This window comes from Myxine glutinosa, chromosome 4 (assembly GCF_964187855.1).
Source record: "Myxine glutinosa chromosome 4, kmMyxGlut1.1, whole genome shotgun sequence".
Taxonomy (NCBI): Eukaryota; Metazoa; Chordata; class Myxini; order Myxiniformes; family Myxinidae; genus Myxine; species Myxine glutinosa.
The window spans coordinates 19,741,419-19,759,937 of record NC_136264.1 but is presented as its reverse complement, the minus strand read 5'-3'; the positions used below and the strand labels follow the sequence as shown (position 1 = coordinate 19,759,937).

The 18,519-nt window shown below is 43.7% G+C and overlaps 2 protein-coding genes across 2 annotated transcripts in view; both read left to right on the top strand.

Moving 5' to 3' along the window:
• The window catches only part of LOC137424485 (uncharacterized), a 72,569-nt gene extending 70,833 nt beyond the window's left edge, over nt 1-1,736 (top strand). The window contains exons 20-22 of the mRNA XM_078775082.1: nt 69-234; nt 776-958; nt 1,292-1,736. Of these exons, the coding sequence (XP_078631208.1) occupies nt 69-234; nt 776-958; nt 1,292-1,295 (353 nt within the window). The 3' untranslated portion in view covers nt 1,296-1,736. The remainder of the gene's footprint in view (nt 1-68; nt 235-775; nt 959-1,291) is intronic.
• Nucleotides 1-18,519, top strand: part of LOC137425804 (fibronectin-like) — a 1,588,206-nt gene that overhangs the window by 381,321 nt on the left and 1,188,366 nt on the right. The gene's annotated exons all lie outside the window — the stretch shown is intronic.

The window sequence follows — 18,519 nt, the reverse complement described above, 5'->3', positions numbered from 1 at the left end:
GTTTCAAGAGTATTTCGTAGAAATCTAAACAAAAGCTGAATACAAATCTCACTTTGTTCCGATCACAGTTCCAAGAGAGAATCTGGACGAGGTGTTTCAGTGCAACACCAAGTACGAGGGATATATTGTCTTATTCGATAGCACCGGAGTTTTCTGCAAATCACCCTGCGATGATACTTCTTACTGTAACAATCATGGAAATTGCACACACCTGGAAACTGGCCCAAATTGCAGGTAAAGTTGGTTTCTCCAGTTGCTATGATCTAAGATTCTGTCTCAAGGCAAAAATTGTACTCGCAAAACTATTAAGTATTCTGCCTTCATTTTCAAACTTTTGTTTTTCTTTGCTACCGAATACCTCTTTTTTTATTCCTCAACAAAGATGCCATCATGTTTCTTTGATTCAGCTTGTATATATTGTCTTATATTACTCACTTTATTCCAGACGACTGTTAAAAGCAGCTTTACTTCTTAAATTATGAATCATTTTGCAAAACAGAAAAATGTTTGAGCGCACGCAGTCCCCACCCAACCTCAAAATGCACTGTCCTGAGTGTGCTTATATTTACCCAGTACTGCAAATCACACGTGCTTTATATAAGTTTGGGGAAGGAGGGGTCTTGGTTTTTAAAAGATGCAAAATCGAGGCTCATGGGGAAGAGAAGCAAAGGAGGTTGAGTGGATTTGATCGACACAGAGGAGAGCAGGTGTACAGATCTTGAGGAGCCGTGAATTGCCTTCATCTTCTGTAATTATCAATTTTTTCTCCTCCCAGTTGTGATCCTGCCTGCACCGATAAACAGAAGTGTACAGGGTGTAACGTTGACACAAACTTGTTCAAGATCCTGTTTGGTACCCTTGGAGCTCTCCTTGGAGTGGGAATACTTTTGGGGATTGTTTGCTATTGTGTCAAACGTCCATCCCCCTCAAAATCCACTCTTCTCCTCAACTACGACTGGTAATGTCTCCAATGATTGGAATATTCAGACAATTTTCTTTTGTTTGTTTTTTTGCAATGCAATCTCTCATCATATTTGTTTCTTAATCTTACTTTTAAAGCAATAAGTCGTGGCTTATCCTCAATCCAGACTATGTTTTTTTTCCATAAACAATGACAATGAATATGTGCTATTGTGAATCAAGACAATTGAAATAACTTTACAATTAATATGATCAAGTCTGACCAAAATAGAAGCATAACCCTCAATCATTTACTGTATATAAAATGCATTCAATTTTATTTGGATGAAAATGTTTACATCATATTGAACATTTGTTTTTCTTTCTCCAGTTGACCTCAAGGCCGAAGTCATTTTAAAATCTGCAGTTTGCAGAGACCAAAAGCAATACTCACTCATCGTGTGACGGTCGCTGCTGCAATACAGGAAGTAAAAATAATATTATTGGAACTGGGAATGTCATATAATATTAGTAATACTATGTGAATCAACACATAATTATGACTTGCGATTTATCCATTGGGTTTCAATTTAAAATACTCATCATTCACATGTTTACTCAAATATAACATCACTGCAACATCATGGAAATAAAAGGAATATTATGGGAAAAGGTAAATGGAAATGAACAATTATATGAAACAAATGTTATTTGACAGTTGTATACATTGGGTTGCTAATTTTTCTCATTGATGATAAAAACATAACGTGCAGTGTTTTGCACTTTTTGCAAAATGTAAAAACATTGAAAAGCCAAAAATAAAACTTTCATCTGCTTTTGTTGCAATTTAATGTCTGCTCAAAATAATGTTATAATGTAAAGAAGAATATACAATTACTTCCATGGGTACGTTGCATTTGGACACTCTTTTATTTGCCTTGTACACTCTCTTGGCCATGCAGATTGTATCCTTACAAATGCCATACTCATGTGCATCCTTTTTTACACAGACAAAGGCATAAAAAATCCCAAAGGGAATGGTTCTCATTCAGTCTGGAGTTATAATAATCAAGGTAAATATTATTTTGATATTGATGGTCTTCGTAATTATGAAATTCTTAAAGAAGGGTGTTTATCTCACTTTTCAGATACAAGATTTCAATTCCAAATTTGTGAACAATTATGTTTATAAACTTAAAATTTTTTATAAACTTCTTAAAATCTATAATTACCTAACCCTAACCCTAACCCTAACAACGCATAAATGCATATTTTTTCATCTCAACAATGAAACATTTTTATGACATCATTTTTTTTCATTGATGTAAATGCAAAATGACATTTTAAAAACATGGTTCTATCTTTGGTGTATCTCAAGGGATGGATATCCATCCATTTATCAAATTATTGTCATGATAAAAAAAAGTTTTGGCTGACCGGCAAAAAGAAAGTAATGTATAACCCAAAAATATTGACATGAAAAATTCTAAATTCATAACAATATTTTCAGTATTCATAGACAACCGAGTTAAATAATCTCTCATACAAATAACTACATTTCAACATTCAATTTTTCACAATGTTTTTAAATTTCTAAATTGGATGTATTCTTGACAAATTATTTCATGAATTTCATGAAGACACAAAAGAATTCATGAATAGACATCATTAATTTAGGATAAATATATGTTTCATTGACTCTTCCCGTTAATTTACCACCTGTCTTAGTAAAAGAAGAAAGCATACCTCCAAGTCGCAATCTTGCTTTATCTGGCAGACTAAAGCTTTTGAGCAAAATCGATGTTTACCTTCCACCATCTTTTCTTTTAAATCTTTCTTTAAAAATCTTTTCATATATTTTGTTTGTCTGTTTGATTTTGTTTGTGTGATAAATGTTAGCTCTTTCACGAGCCTCGATTCTGTATACAAAAGAAAAGAAGAAGAAAAAAAAAAAACTTCCACAAATTTGTTTCTCAATCTCTTCTTTTTTTAAATTCATTTTCAACATTTTCCCACCACCACCGAAGGTGGTTGGAGGTTATGATTTCACCTCTGTCTGTCTGTTTGTGAACAGGATATTTCAAAAAGTTGTGGACGGATTCAGACTAAATCTGTTGGAGAGGTTGGGTATGCGACAAGGACGAAATGCTAAAATTTTGGTGAAGATCCAGTACGCTGGAGTACGCTACTTAATAAAATCGATAGGTTGAATCCATAACAAAATATATAAAACATCTACTCTATTGAATTTTATACTTTTCTTTTGAGCACTCAGGTCAATAGCATATACAGGCATTTTAAGGTCAAAAAAACAACAAACAACATGCATTTTAAGGCCATTTTCCCTGCAAGAGCAGGGGTTAGCCTTGCGGTCCCCATGACAATCTTCTCCATTTTGCCCTATTTTCTGCATCTCCCCTTGTTAACCCCCTTGCCCACATTTCTTCTTTGACCATCTTTATCCAAGTCTTTCTCGGTCTTCCCCGTCCTCTACTTCCTTCTACATTCATTTCCATCACTCTTCTCAACCAGTCACTTTCATCCTTCCTCAACACATGATCAAACCATCTCAAACTGTTTCTCTTCACAGCATCAATCACAGGCTCTATTCCCATCATCTTTCGCAATTCATCATTTGTCTTACTCTCTCTCAATGATACTCCACACATCCACCGAACCATTCGCATTTCCACCCTTTCCAGCTTTCGTTGCTGCTCTACGTTCATTACCCATGTCTCGCCCCCATAAATCATAACACTTCTCACACATGCAGCATACACCTTTCCCTTCAGCTTCAACGACACTCCCCTCCTCGTCAGCACACCACTCAGTTCCCAAACTTGTTCCATGCACATCTCACTCTAGCAACCATTGCCGAGTCTGATCCACCTTCTCCATTCAGCATGTTTCCTAGGTAACAAAATGTTTTCACACCTTCCAGCTTCACGCCGTCTCCAATATCCAACTCAACAATTCCTCCATCTGCAGCTCACTCTGTGCACACCTTACACTTGAATGTAGCTGCCACACTGGTTAATGACCCACTCAAACCACTACATTTTTGATGAACCCACTCAGCGCACATTGTACATTGAATGGAATTCACTCCGACACCCTTCCTCCACACAGCACACGGCCACTTCCCAGTTCTTTCCACCTCACCACATGCTTTACCACTTGCCATCACCTTCGTTTTTCCGATATTCACCTTCAGACCTTTTGTCTCCATACATTCCTTCCAAATGTAAATCTTCTACTTCAGTCCATCCATACATTTTGCAATCAACACCAGATCATCTGCTATACAACAACTCCCACGGTAAACCCTCCTTTACGTTCCGAGCCAGCACCTCCATCACAGCTACAAATAGTAGTGGACTTAGTACCGACCCCTGATGCACTCCCACCTTCACCTCAAACTCACCACTGTTCCCGTCCTTCATCCTTACAGCTCTGCGCACTCTTTTGTACATTGCCATCACTACTCTGATCAACCATTCCTCCACTCCTAACTTCCTCAATGCCTATGTCACTACTTCACGTGGAACCCTATCGAATGCTTTCTCCACATCAACAAACCCAAGAAACAACTTCTTCCTCTTCTACATGTACTTCTCCTGCAACTGCCTCACAATAAAAAGCGCGTCTGTCGTGCCTCTTCCTGACATAAATCCAAACTGCAATTCATCAATCTTCACTTTCTTCCTTATCCTCCTCTCCAACACCCTTTCCATTACCTTCATTCCATGCTCCAATAACTTTATCGCTCGATACGAGCCACACTCCAGAGGGTCACATTTCCCCTTGTATATAGGGACGAGTGTACTCAGTTCCCAATCCACTGGAATGCGGCCTTCTTTCACCACCAGATTGCATATCTCTGTCATTCTCTTCACATCCCAATTTCCCGCTGCCTTCAACATATCTCCAACAACTCCCGTCGGCCCTCCCACTTTTCTCCTCTTCATTGCTTTTATCGCTTCCTCAACTTCCTTCTTGGTTATCTTCTCTGCCGGCCCTAAAACTGGGTTACTCTCTCTGTTGCCATCCCATTCATTCTCTGCATTCAACAGTATTTCCATATATCTCTTCCATCTTACTTTAATTCCATCTGGTTCTGCTCTTCCAGCAAGAGAACCCGTAGGTATGCTTCCCTTGAGATATCCCTTAACAGCAGAGCAACATTAGTTCTTTAGAATAGTTGGTAATGATTTCCACTGCAATGTCCCTATTGCATTGTCGTCAAAGTTTGATGAATGTACATCCGATTTTTCTTTTAAAGGCAGATGTATACTGTTGTGAAAATCAAGCAGTTCCACAACTTTGTCTCATTCATTCATGGTTATTCAAGCAGCCTCATTCATGGTTAGGCGATACTTCTGCGTGACCTCAAGGAAGCGCTTCAGATTCGCATCATGATGCCCCTGGTCATGCCCACAAACCGTAAGATTGTCCAGATATACAAAGACATCGGTCAAGTTCTCCTTAGCGATGAGGTCATCCATAGCCTTCTGAAAACAGGCGAACCCGTTCGTCACCCCAAAAGGTAATCGGGTGAACTGGTATAACCTTTGACCCGATTCAAAGGCGGTATAGATGCGGTCAGCCCCGGAGATGGGGATCTGATGATATGCACTACGAAGATCGAGAGTGCTATAGACTGAGTACTGGGCAACCTGTCGAACCAGGGCGTCCATCCCCGGAAGGGGGTATGCGTCCAGCTGTGTAAATCGATTAACCGTCTGAGAATAGTCGATTACCATGCGTTTGCGGTGCGCTTCACTTCGCACCACCAAGACCTGGGCTCGCCATGGCGACCGGCTGGGTTCTATGATACCTTCCCTTAAGAGCTGGGCCATTTCTTGCGCAATAAATTGTGCGTAAGCTCGTGAGTAGCATCGCGATTTTACCGCCACCGGTGTGCAGTCCGTGGTCATATTGGGGAACAGCGTCAGAGACTCGATGTCCATTCCTGCAAGAGCGCACACCGCCAGCATGTCAGTATCCCCAAATTCCATTTCCAGATGTCCATGTCGCTTCAGAAAATCGTGTCCTAATAGGATATCAGCACACAAAGCAGGCAAGACCATAAGATGTACATCTGGGAATATACGTCCCTTTATCACAAGCTTCAATCGACAATCCCCTTTTGTACTGAGCCTAAGCCCTTGGGAGGCCATAAAGATCCGACGGGTTATCCCAATAATTGGCCAGTTATGTTTTTGCACCAGTCGATGATCGATAAAACTATCCGTGGACCCCATATCGATTATAGCCTGAGCAGAAAATGCCTTCGATCATTCGTGGAATAATGGCCTGAGCAAGGCCGGGAGGTATTGAGCCATCCGAGTGAGATGATCGTGCCTCGCGTGTAGATCCAACGCCGGCTACTGTTTTCTGGCCGTTCGAGCAGCCTCCGGAGGGCGCTCGTGCCAAGCGCGTAGTTTGCCGTGCCAAAGCAGGAGCCTGTAGTTCATACAAGCTGCCATCGGATGGCGCTCGTGTCACGCGATGAGTCTCAAATCCATCATGAGACGCTCGGATTCCAGCCAAGGACGATCGCCCCGCGTTCGGTCGTGTTAGCGCCACTTGTTTTGGCAGCCCGATGTATCTCACCAAGGTCGAGCGTGCAGCCAGGGGCCCACGAGGAGGAGCACCACTCATCAAAGCCGGGTGAGGCACCCCGCTCCGTGCTCGGCCCGTTGGCTCGGCGATAAGCCCATTCAAGGTCGCGCGAGTTCGTTTGCCCCGCACAGCTTTCCGACAAACTTTCGCAAAATGTCCTTTCGTACAGCGCAAATGACATATCGCTTCACGAGCCGGACACGCTGACCTGGGATGTTGTCGATTCCCGCAGAAGTAACAGGTAGCGTTTCGTCCAGGCCTCGGTCCGGCCACGGCATCCGCCACCAAGCCAGAATCTCGGTCCTCCTCCTCGGGAGCAGCCGGGGATGCCGGCAGTGATGCCGCATCGGTTCCCGCGTCTTCGGCGGTAGCACTCTCCGGTCGGGCTTGACGAGAAATCCCCGCAGCGACACGTGTGTGGTCATAGGAGTTAGATTGTACCCGAGCCTCATCGTACACATGAGCCTGTCGTAGGGCCTCCGAGAATGTCAAGTCCGCATTCTCCAAAAGTCTTTGTCTAATAGTGGAAGATGTAATCCCAGAGACAAAAGAATCTCGGACAAGATCGTCCTGGACTTGCTCGTGAGTGCGTACTTCAGGAGTACTGTCTGCGAGGAGTCGACGCAGCTCTTGGGCGAAGTGGTCCAGCGACTCATTGGGCAGCTGACTCCGCGTCGAGAGCAAATGCCGAGCATATACCACATTTCGTTTCTTAATGTAAATGCGTTTCAGCTCCGTCACAGCTTCGTTGTATGTTGTACATTGCTCGATTCCCCTGTAGACATTGTGGTGAACTTTGGTCTGAAGTATGTCTAGTTTCGTCTCATCTGTGACAGGGGCATCCTGGGCTTTGAACTGATTTTCCAGTGTCTTGAGCCAATGCGTTAACTCCGCGCCCGCATCCGCAGCTTGTGGGTCGGCGGAGAATTGTGGCACATTGATCATCCGGTGCCCCGCCATGTCCGCCTCTTGTTCTCGAGCGGACGACAAGATCTTGATTGAAATTAAGTGTTGTGAAAATCAAGCAGTTCCACAACTTTGTCCCATAGGTAGGTTTAATTTCAATCAGATCTCTGACATCATCCTGTAAAATACAATCATGCAATACACATATCAGGATCTTGGCATCATATAGAAAGTAACGTGTGATATTAGTCAAAGCAAGCTAGCCTAGAATATCAGCGGGTACATACCGTCCAAATCTACATGTCACAGAATAATGTCGCAGGAGTGGCCCTTGGGTCGCGGTCGTCCGAGGTCTTATAGACACCGTACAGCGGTTTAAGTGAGCATCACACCTGGGTTCATCTTTGATCCATTTTCACTACATATACATTGCAGAGAATTTTGGTCAGACCACAGTTTTCATTGGCACAATCCCCAGTATAGCATTGTTCATTGGCCCAGCCCAAGGATACATTTTCCACATGTGGAGAAGAAAGTGCTTCATAGTGCAATCATTATTTCTGTGAGTTAACTGAAAGATAATACAACGAAATTGTAATTAACCTCAGGGAGACTTATCCAACAAGATAGTCTTCATTAATTTGATTAATTAAGTAGAAGGTTTTCTTCTACATTCCTTCCTTTTTAATTTCTTTTCATAGGGCAATTAAAAGGTCTTCAATTTACCTATTTGGATATCAAAATTTTCCATTACCTGAGGCGGCATACACCATTTCCATTGAAGAATCTGCTCGTCAGAAGGCGTTCCCTTGTTCGTCGAATTCACCAATCCTTGACAGTTCAGTTTATTGCATTTACATCAGTTAGCATCACAAGTGTCTCTGCAAACAAACTTTACCTCATACAACTGCACAAAAATTCCAGTCCATTCTGAAGATTATTACTGTTATGTGCTTTATTCATTTCCCCATTATCTTAGTAATACTGTCAGCATGATTCCATGTTAAAACATCTGAAACATTCGGCCATGTTGACTCCAAGGTGCTTGCTGCAGAGTGAATGCTGAACTTCTGTTTGAAAACGTGATCACTTATATGGTTGAAAATCAAGTATTAACCACATTCTTCTGGTGTCTTCATAGCACCTACACTATTCCGCATAGGTTTCCCGCTATCGTGGTAGGTGGGCAAGATCACAAACTGACCCTGTTCCCCATGTAGCATCCTTGTCACTCTTGCCATGAGCCGTTGTAGATCTTGAACAAGGCTGTCATCCAGTTGTAGTATACCTGCTTCCTCTCTCATTGTGAGTGGGCAGCAAGTGTTGTTGTGATGTTGGTCGACCGGCAAGATGTGGACCTGAGATGACAGGTTCATCCATAGCGATGTTAGGACCATGGTGTTCAAGTTGTCTGTGGCCCATGCCAGGAACAACCAGCGGAGTTATGGAAGCCCAGTGAAGAGAAAGAGGCAAGGCCATCCACTTACAACTCCACGCTGGTTCCCTGGTCATTGTTGGAGCAATGACATCAAGTCACAGCGTCCAGTAGAAGTTGCAAGTAACATGTTGTCATCCAACAATTGCTGACGTGTTAGATGTTCCAGGCACTGAACTGAAGCAAGTGATCGCCTTTCGCCCACGCATTACAATGTGATCCAGGCAGATGGTCCCAATAATTTCCTTGGTGAAGGTGAACATCCTTTCCAATCTTACAGAGAAAGATGCCTTTGCCATTCTTCAATGGGGGGGGGGGGGGAGGGGGGAGGGGGGAGGGTATGCCACACGTAATCTCATCTCTTGCCAATTTTTTTCTCTGTTTGCACTCTTCTCAAAGCAGTTATCACTTCATTTCTTAGCTGTTAACTGGTTTTTCTTCATTCAGCCATTTCTGAATCTGCTCTCAACACACTCTGGATCAGGTGGGGTACACCTTGACATGATGTTACCATGTTCTCACTGATCATGTATATCTTATAACAGCTTCACATTCAGCAGTTTGCTGTTTTCCTTAAAACATTCAAAAGGTTATATTTATTCATATACTTGACATGGATGTAATATCCAAAATCAGACATGTATTTCACTACAAAAACTAGGAATAGCATTTAAAGTTGCTTTCAGGTTAACATAGTTCAAAAAATTAAATCATGCAGTCTTTGTAATGCAAATCAAAGAGGGATCAGTTCCTTAATAATAGGTAAATATGGCTAAAATCACAAACAGGAATACCTAATCCCACACAAACTATGCATAATGCACTCATTATCATCGATTCGTCACTTCTTCTTTTTTTTTTTACTTGAGGAATTAGTTCAATAGTTTCTCCGAGTAGTATTTGATATTCAAAAATGGTGCTTGATGCCACATCAATTTTCATGGTTTCAAACTTTTGGTGATATTAGTTCACAGGCCTTTTAAGACTGGAATAATTCATAACATTCTTTTTCTGGTATTATTCCGACTCTACCTCGTCCATTTGTATCATCAGTCATTTTATCTCTTCATCCAAATTACCCTGGTGTTGGGCTCGCGGCTAGGGTGCCGGCTTAGGATTCCAAGGATCCTGGGTTCGAATCCCGGTCGATTGCTGAATTAACGCCAGGGGGGTTGACTCAGCCTGTCATCCTTCCGAGGTCGGCTAATTGAGTACCAGTTCACTGGTAATTCCCTGTTTGTCGTTAAAGGCGGCAAAAAGGGTTGGCGTCAGGAAGGGCATCCGGCCGTAAAACATTGCTTCAAATAGGGGACCGAAAAACAACAACAACCACGGTTCCCGAAAAAGGCCAACCCCCGCTTTGCGGGGAAAAATGGCCTCTAAAGGTGTTTTTTTTTTTAATTTATCCAAATTACCACAAAGATCCTCCCCATCTTAATCCACATTTAGTTCTGTTCTCATCACCATTTCATGATTAATTAATTTGTTCAGACACACTGTCACCAAAGTTTTCAAGCAAGCCTCCACCAACTATTTACAATTACAATTATCAATTTAAACAATTTAATTCAAAATGTAGTTAAACAAAAATTCGAACAATTAAATTCAAACAGTCAACAAATTCATTTAATAAACAGATCTTGGAATATTTTCTAAATAAAGTGATCAATAAATTCCCTTTATTAATTAAGTTTGTCACCAAAATTGGTTTACGAAAATACCTATCTGCAAATTACATATGCAATTACAGTTATCCCTCCCCCCTCCCCCCCTCCCATATGTTTGGCCTTTATGGCAGTAGAAGTTTCTGTTTACATGCAGTACCTTTTTATCTACCAAGCAACTATACCTCCACATGAAACCTCCACCAGATATAAAACCTAGGATTTCTAATCATATTGATGCATAACCTCAGGACAATTAGGTTGCACATAAAATCCGCTGCCTTTACTGCCATAAATGCATTCTATTATCTTTTTTTTTTTTAGCACAAACAAAAGATATCATCCATACTTCGTTTATTATAGATCCATTGATTTGGAGCTGTCTTCCAACTTCCATGAGGAAGAATCATAACTCTATGAGTCTTCGTAATATCTCATTTAATTTAACCACCATCATAAAATTATTCACTCATTACATCATTCTACTTCCAGAAGTCAAGATACATTCAGGTTTACCATTACCATTTCTTGTGTTGTGAATTCAACAAATTTTTCTACCCAGAACCCATTCCCTGTTACTTATCAAAATATTACCATTCTCAGGGAGTATTTTAAAATCTCATTTCATAAATCATCCGGCTCATCTTCGTGAGCTCTTCCCCATTATCACATCTGTCTTTGTTTATTAAAACATATCATCGACCCCTAATACACATCCATCCTGACAGCACAATTTTACATTCTGATAAAATCCAAATTTATATGTATCAGAAATCTGTGAGCAGAGAGCACTATGCAAGTCCGTGAAGATCCCTTACAAATTTGGCTAATTTTACTCCCAAAGGCATATCATTACCTTTTAATTTTATGAATCTCATATCCACAAATAGCTTTGTGTCCTCATATAAGCATTTTCAAAAATGGAATCCCAAGGTTACTCACAATTTCCTATTGTTAATTCATGGCTGCTTGGAACTCAGCACATCAAACGGAGGAGCAATCTCTGTATTTCCATCTGCTTTATCAAATGAGATAACCTTTATAATCAAATTATGTCTTTTATTTCATGGATATGTTATCCCCACCATGTCATGTTATTTATTTTAAGACAGATATACTGCCGTTTTCAGCAATCTTTTGAAAAATACACAAACTCATGCATTATGTACACTTGTTCGCTTGTTGTTCGTACTATTATTTCCATATCAGGGTGGGTGTAATTTTTGTAAAGTTTGTCCAACAATTTTCGTCCATAATTTTTTTTGAAACAGACACAATTTTTTTGGAAACACGGACAATGTCTACATTTAGACCAACGTTTTGTCCCACAATAGATTATCCAGTTTTTAATCTATCTTGTCTGTCATTGTTAATATGTGCAGCTCCCTTTTACTTCCATGATCAATTATTCCCATATTATTTAACCCAAAATTGATAAACACACACCCTCACACAACAGATGAACAATGCCAATTTGTCCCAAAAACCCACATGATCATCCTGTGACTTCCATGGCATTCCCCACCAATTGGTAAATCGATTGTTCCAAAAATTTGTCTTTTAGTCCAATTCTCCATGATGCCACATAAACACACATTTACAGTTTTCAAATATTGGATTTCCTGAACTACATCTAATAATTAAGTCCAATCTTGGGTCTTTTTACTTCAATTTTCCAAAATTTCCCAATACCTGCATTCAATTTTAATCTCTTCCTTTTCTGGAAATTTTATGGAACTTAAACAATTAAGTATTACATTGCCAATGAACAAAAACGAATTATTCTTGCTCAGAAGACTTTGCAGCCACTGGAAGCACAGACACTTGCTCATCTTGGGGTCTAGTTATAGGGTTTAGATGACCATCTAGTCTGTTGAAGCCAACCCTTGTTTGGGGTCTGCAACAACGGAGGCCTGTCCGTTGTCTGAGGTGCAGGTGATTGCTGGTACCCTTGTTCTTGGTTTTTCCTGCCAAATGTCTCCTGTTGGAATATGGACTGTTTCTTTTCCAGTGTCCTCGTTCTCCACACTTGAAACACTGGTCATTGTCATCCTTTGTTCTTTCCACTTTTTCTCTTCTATCTCTTCCTTGCCGATCAGATCTTTGATTTTTCGTTGGGCCAGAGGAGGACCTTCTGTGCTGTTCTGCTTGGGGACACAGGTTGGGATTGTGTGGGGCAAATGTCACTTTCATTCCTACGTTCAGGGGCATTTGCGCATTTACCTCCTCCAATATATCCTGCATCTCTTGTAGTTTATGTTCTAGGTCCACTATTCTTTCTTTCTGTTCCCACTTTCTAGAATCAACATCCCAATGATGGAATGCCAGCCAGTCTACCGTTAGCTTCTGTCTCTTTCTGGCTTCCAATTCTTGTTGTAATCTCTCCAATCAGCTCCGCTCAAATGTGTACCGTCTCTTGGAAACTCCTTGGCATGCCCTTTTGTCCAAAAATACCAGTTCTCAACCTCTTTAATGGCCTCTATACCAAAATGGTTGTACATGTAATATGTACAAGTCCCTTTTTGTGGAATATCTGGTTGGCCCCCCTTTCTTTTACAGGCTGCACTACCCATGTTGCCTGTGTGTGAATCACACACAATACCCACTGAATGTACTAGGCAAACGACTATGATTTGCACTTTCAACTACAACTGTACACTGTGTGTACTGTAAGGAAAGTCTGTTGGGGTTTGTTTTCACCTTGTACAAAGTAGGCTTGGATGCGTCATCTCCTAGATTGTTCATAATACCAGGAAGAAACTCTCCACTCCACTCAATTTCCGATTTCAGCTGACTTCAGGAGCACCAGCCCTTACCCGTGGCCGTTCCCCGAAACAATCTCCCTGATTGGTTCATAGGTGAGTCACCACAGATAGGTAGATGCTCAATTCACCAAAGTCAAATGCCTTGTTGGTAGGCAGGTATCCCGTTCTGTCAAGAAGGAACCACACAACATGGTAACCACATATGTAATATATATATATATATATATATATATATATATATATATATATATATATATATATATATATACATATACATATATATATACATATATATATATATATATATATATATATATATATATACATATATATATATATATATATATATATATATATATATATATATATATATATATATATATATATATTGTTACGGATCTCGGGGGTCGGCTCTCCCCTTAGCAAGGGGGGGTTAATCCCCTTGTCCTTTTAGCTGGCCGTCCCGAGTCCTGGAAGTTATAACGTCTTTCCCGGCGCGGCGTAAGGTAGGGTTTGCTAGGCCTATGGGTTCGCTGCTACCTAAGTACCAACGCCACCCGGAAACGAGGGAATAACTCCCGCCCGAACCACGGTTGTAGGTGGAAACGCCGAGCGGTTAGCGAACCGCGATCCGGGCTATTAACAAATGACTAAAACCGATTGTAGCAGTGCCGAATCGTGCCACGTGTACCCAATTGAGAGAAAAGACTAAAGCGATCAGATAAGAGGAAACCAAGAAAGAACAAGGCAATTTATTACCAATATACAGAAAGAAGAGGAGACGAAAGAATGTACAGGATGGAGGAAGAAGAAGCAGCACACAGGGCAGTCTTAACACAGTCTTATCCTTAAGACCCCAGACAAACATACGCACTCACATGGGGATGGTAGCTGGTAGGGTGGAAGGTCCGGCGATGGGGTCAAGGCTCTAGTCGACTCTGGTCCAGGCTCCGGTCCAGCGGGCGAAACCCGGCAGGCAGCTCCGCATATCGTTGAACGCGAGCGGACAGTTTATATAACGGGAGAAACTGGGATGCTGCGTACGTAATTCGTGCACACTTGTGCCAAACACTCTCTCTCTCTCTCAAGTCCTCCTTTGATAAGGTGCGCTCTCCCAATTAGTTCTGTGATCAATGCCGTGCGCACGCAAGTCCCGTGGTGAAGGTGAGCTCTCTCCCGCAGTAAGTCCGAGGCCGAGTCCTCCGCACAGTCCGTCAAAGGGCCTTTCGTTCGTGCTTATGTAATGCGAGCCAAGATCGCTCCGGGCGCCTCAAAACCACGCCTGTCGGCGATCTCACCTCAGCCCTGGTTGGCTGGTGAGGGCTTACCGGCCACGCCTTTGATGACTGGATGATGTGGCCACACCTTCTTCTTGCCGTTCCGCCCCCTTTCTCGGGCCTCACCGCGTGTTTTATGGTGGCGCTTGAGCTCAAGCACCACCTCAAGGCAGCGAACGCTGCTAACAAAGGCACACGTAACAAATTGGGAGAGCCATGAGGCACCGACTGTAGGGGCGCGTAATGGCGTCGCTTGGAGAGGGAGGTCGCAAAATGAATGAAAGGGCCTACTTCTTATTTGATTGATGCAACGCAGATTCAACCATTGGAAACACGGCCTTATCTAAACACATACTAATGAAATAACTGAAGTCCTATGGTGACCTACGTGTTGCTTGTGGACTAACTAGGGGTGCTACCTTTAACCTTTAATGTCATATTTACAAGTGATGTCATATTTACACAAGTGTGGGTTCTAAAACCACAACACTGCACACCCCCCCCCCCCCCCCACTTTTTCCAGGCTCGTTCCGAGCCGAAACAAAGGGGCTATCTTTTAACTTCGTGTGACACTTAGGTGGGTTTACCCTCTACTTTTAACCTCACCCTGAGTGCGACAGTTTTAACACTAGATATGTCTCACCTGCTGCGTTGCATCCTACCTAACTGACTCATGCCCACAATTAACCGAATTACGGAATGGTCTTCAAACTACACATAGAGCCGGTGGGGAGCATTATTTACAAGACACGACTAATTATTTACACAACTAGAACCCAGGACCTGTCTTTTGCCAGAAAAAAACAGAGAGATTTTGATAAGAGGAAAACCATTGCACTGCACTGCACCAATACACCATAACCATATGCACCAATTTGCACCATAATAAAAAAAATGCACCAAAAGCACCATAAAAGCACCATAATGCACAAAAACAAACATTTCAAAATAATAAATGATTTCTTCTTCTCTGCTGGGCCGATGGATCTTGCCTTGATTGATGAATCTTCTTCTTACTTGCTGTTATTTCAATTAAAAGGGCACACACCGCGTCCGCTTTTTATTATTTTTTAGGGCCAGCAGGACCGACTCAGGTGGTCCACCTGCATGGCATTGATGCCACTTGAAACCGTGGTCCGCAAGCCAGACACCGCTGGCAACAATGGTTGGTCCCAGCAGAGGTGCCAGGCCACAGAACGTGTGGTCCATATGTGGTGCCAGGCCACAGAACGTGTGGTCCATAAGTGGTGCCAGGCCACAGAGCATGTGGTCCATATGGTGCATCCGTGCAGGCAGGAAGCAGCAACGGTGCGGGCGCACAATCCAGGGCACCTGCACACTCCACTCGGACACAAAAGAACATGGTCCATGAGTGGGGAAGGAAGACAAAGCAGATTAGCGGGGCAAGGGCGCAAGGGTACACATCAAAATGAGGTAATGCGACAGGAGGAGCGCGGTGGAGCAAGCAGAGAAACCTCGTCCCTACCGTTCGTCACCCCTCATGTCACCTACTCTACGCTTGCCCCTACCCCATATGAACACAATTTACAAATTCGTCGCTACCGTCTCGTCCCCCATATCTCCCCTAATGCCAAATTCATCACCAATCCCTCCTAAGGAGGAAGAGATGGAATGTTAACACAATGTCTCCCCCCACATCAAGATGCGTCTTTACCATCCAACCAAACATCTGCAAAATCATGGTGTGGAGTTCTATCACCTCGGTGAGTGGGTGCGGATGGTGCGAAGAGATTTTCTCCGAACTATACTCCAAATGACATTAACTCTTTACATTACCCGGGGTCTCGCCCTGCCAATCCATTGGCCATCGATACACTATGCGGTTCTAGAAACCAATTCCCATTGACCATCCCTGTGGTGCTCACCAATTTGGGTCTCACCCCCAATTTTTCCTTCTGTGCCCTTGCACAATTTCATGGCTGGGTCATGTGGCTCACCAGCAGGTCCGCTCACCTGCACACCTCCGCCACTGAACGTCGCCACCCGAGCTTGCCTCGCTGCTCACTACCCTAACCTACCTGGGGAAGGCCCACCTGGCACTCTCACCCCACCACTGCCTTCCATGGCATCGGGCTACCCGGGTCCTCTCCTGGGATGCTCGGGCCCCACTGAACTCTAACCTGGCTCCCAGAGCCTACCTGCGGCCTCACCTGCCCGACAGACTACCAGTGGCAGAGTGCTCAACCAACCATACGCACTAACAGGCCACACGCCCAGCCATTCCATACACTTATGCACCCATCCAAGCAGTACTCTGCTACTTTCCGCACCACAGATGTCAATATCCAACCACAATTTACCTACTCCCTCTACCTACTTTTAAACTACCCTCCCCGGGTATTCGTGAAGGGGTCCATCCTTCCCCCATTCACTCCTTCGCACCATGCACTCCACTCCACTCATCTCACAATACTCACTCCACACCATTCATTCCAGGCCATTTATTCCACACCATTTCTTCTACACACACCAAACTCTCTTGCACACTTCTTGTGCCCATGCATGCATTCTTCACCACTTGCACCCCATGCAAGCCAATGCACTTCCAACACACTTACACTTGTCCACAATGCTCTCACAATACACTTTCTCACATACACACATCCCTCTCAAGCATTGCCTCTCAATTCCTCATTTCAAAAACGAGCTCATCATGAAGATTCTCATTCACACTGCATCATCTGGCTATCTATTTCCCCTAATTCTCGTGCTTCCCCCGTCATCCCTGTATACTACTGCACATCCCTCGTCATTATCAACCAACTAATCTACTCTACGTCCCCACTAATTGTACCAATGTCCCGACTTAAATCTTGTCCCTATGGTCAGCTATTTCCTGAACAATATCCTAACCCTCCCGGGCTAGTCTTCACTGCCAAACCCCATAAATCCTATAGCGCATTTGCCCCAAAAAGTGAGGGATGGTAGAGTTACCATCCCTTTACATCGGGCATCATTTCCCATCACAATCACCATTGCCATTACAGTCCGCTTTACTATGAGCCTCTCGGTACGTCATTACATCACAGCTCGGCTTCGCAAAGCTGAGCAATGCATTCGGAGTCTGTCTCCTGTAGGTTGGGTCCGACGGGCATTCGATTCAGGGGAGGAGGCATACTCGGGCCAAGACTCCAGGCACCATCTCGGCACAACGCTTTGCGCTCCCAAGCGCGATGGCCCAGCCTTCCCCGGCCGGAGCGCCGCCACCGCAAGGGGGCGCCGCTCCGAACCCTTACACCTCCCCTCAAACCGGGCCGATCGCTTTGCCTGGCAAAGCGCGGCACCGACCATGCAGGGCGGGGCCCAGCGCGAATCATGCACGGCGGTTCTTGCAAAATCGCCGTGGCAACGACCCCCGCCGGTCCCCGCAGCACACAAAGAACACCGCGCACCGAGAGCTCGCGTCGACTATCCGTCGCCCGACGCGCGACTCCCCCGGTCTGCGTCGCTGCTCGGATCACATTCTCACACGCATACGCGACCCTTTTTACACACACACATCCAGGTGTCTCCATACACTCCATTACGCACTCCTCTCGTGCACACTCTTGCGCACTCATGCCATTCCCACACTCCGGCACACACTCGGCCACCGCACACCTCTGCGCACACCCTGGCGCACTCTCTTGCGCACACTCACCCGTTACCTCCCCAGTAACTACCACGGGTGTGCACTCTTCTGCTGCACACCCACTCGGCGCACACCTACCCAGGAGTGGGCAATCTGTTGCACACCCAATAATGCACTCTGGTGTGCTCTTCTGCACACTCTCCACAACCATCGCACACTCTGTTCCACACTCTTCCCACATACACTCCATTATACATTCTTCTTCACACTCTGTAACACACTCGCGCTCTGGCGCCATCCGTACACGTGCGCCATTCACCTTCATACACCTTTTCTTCACACTCACGCCATTCAC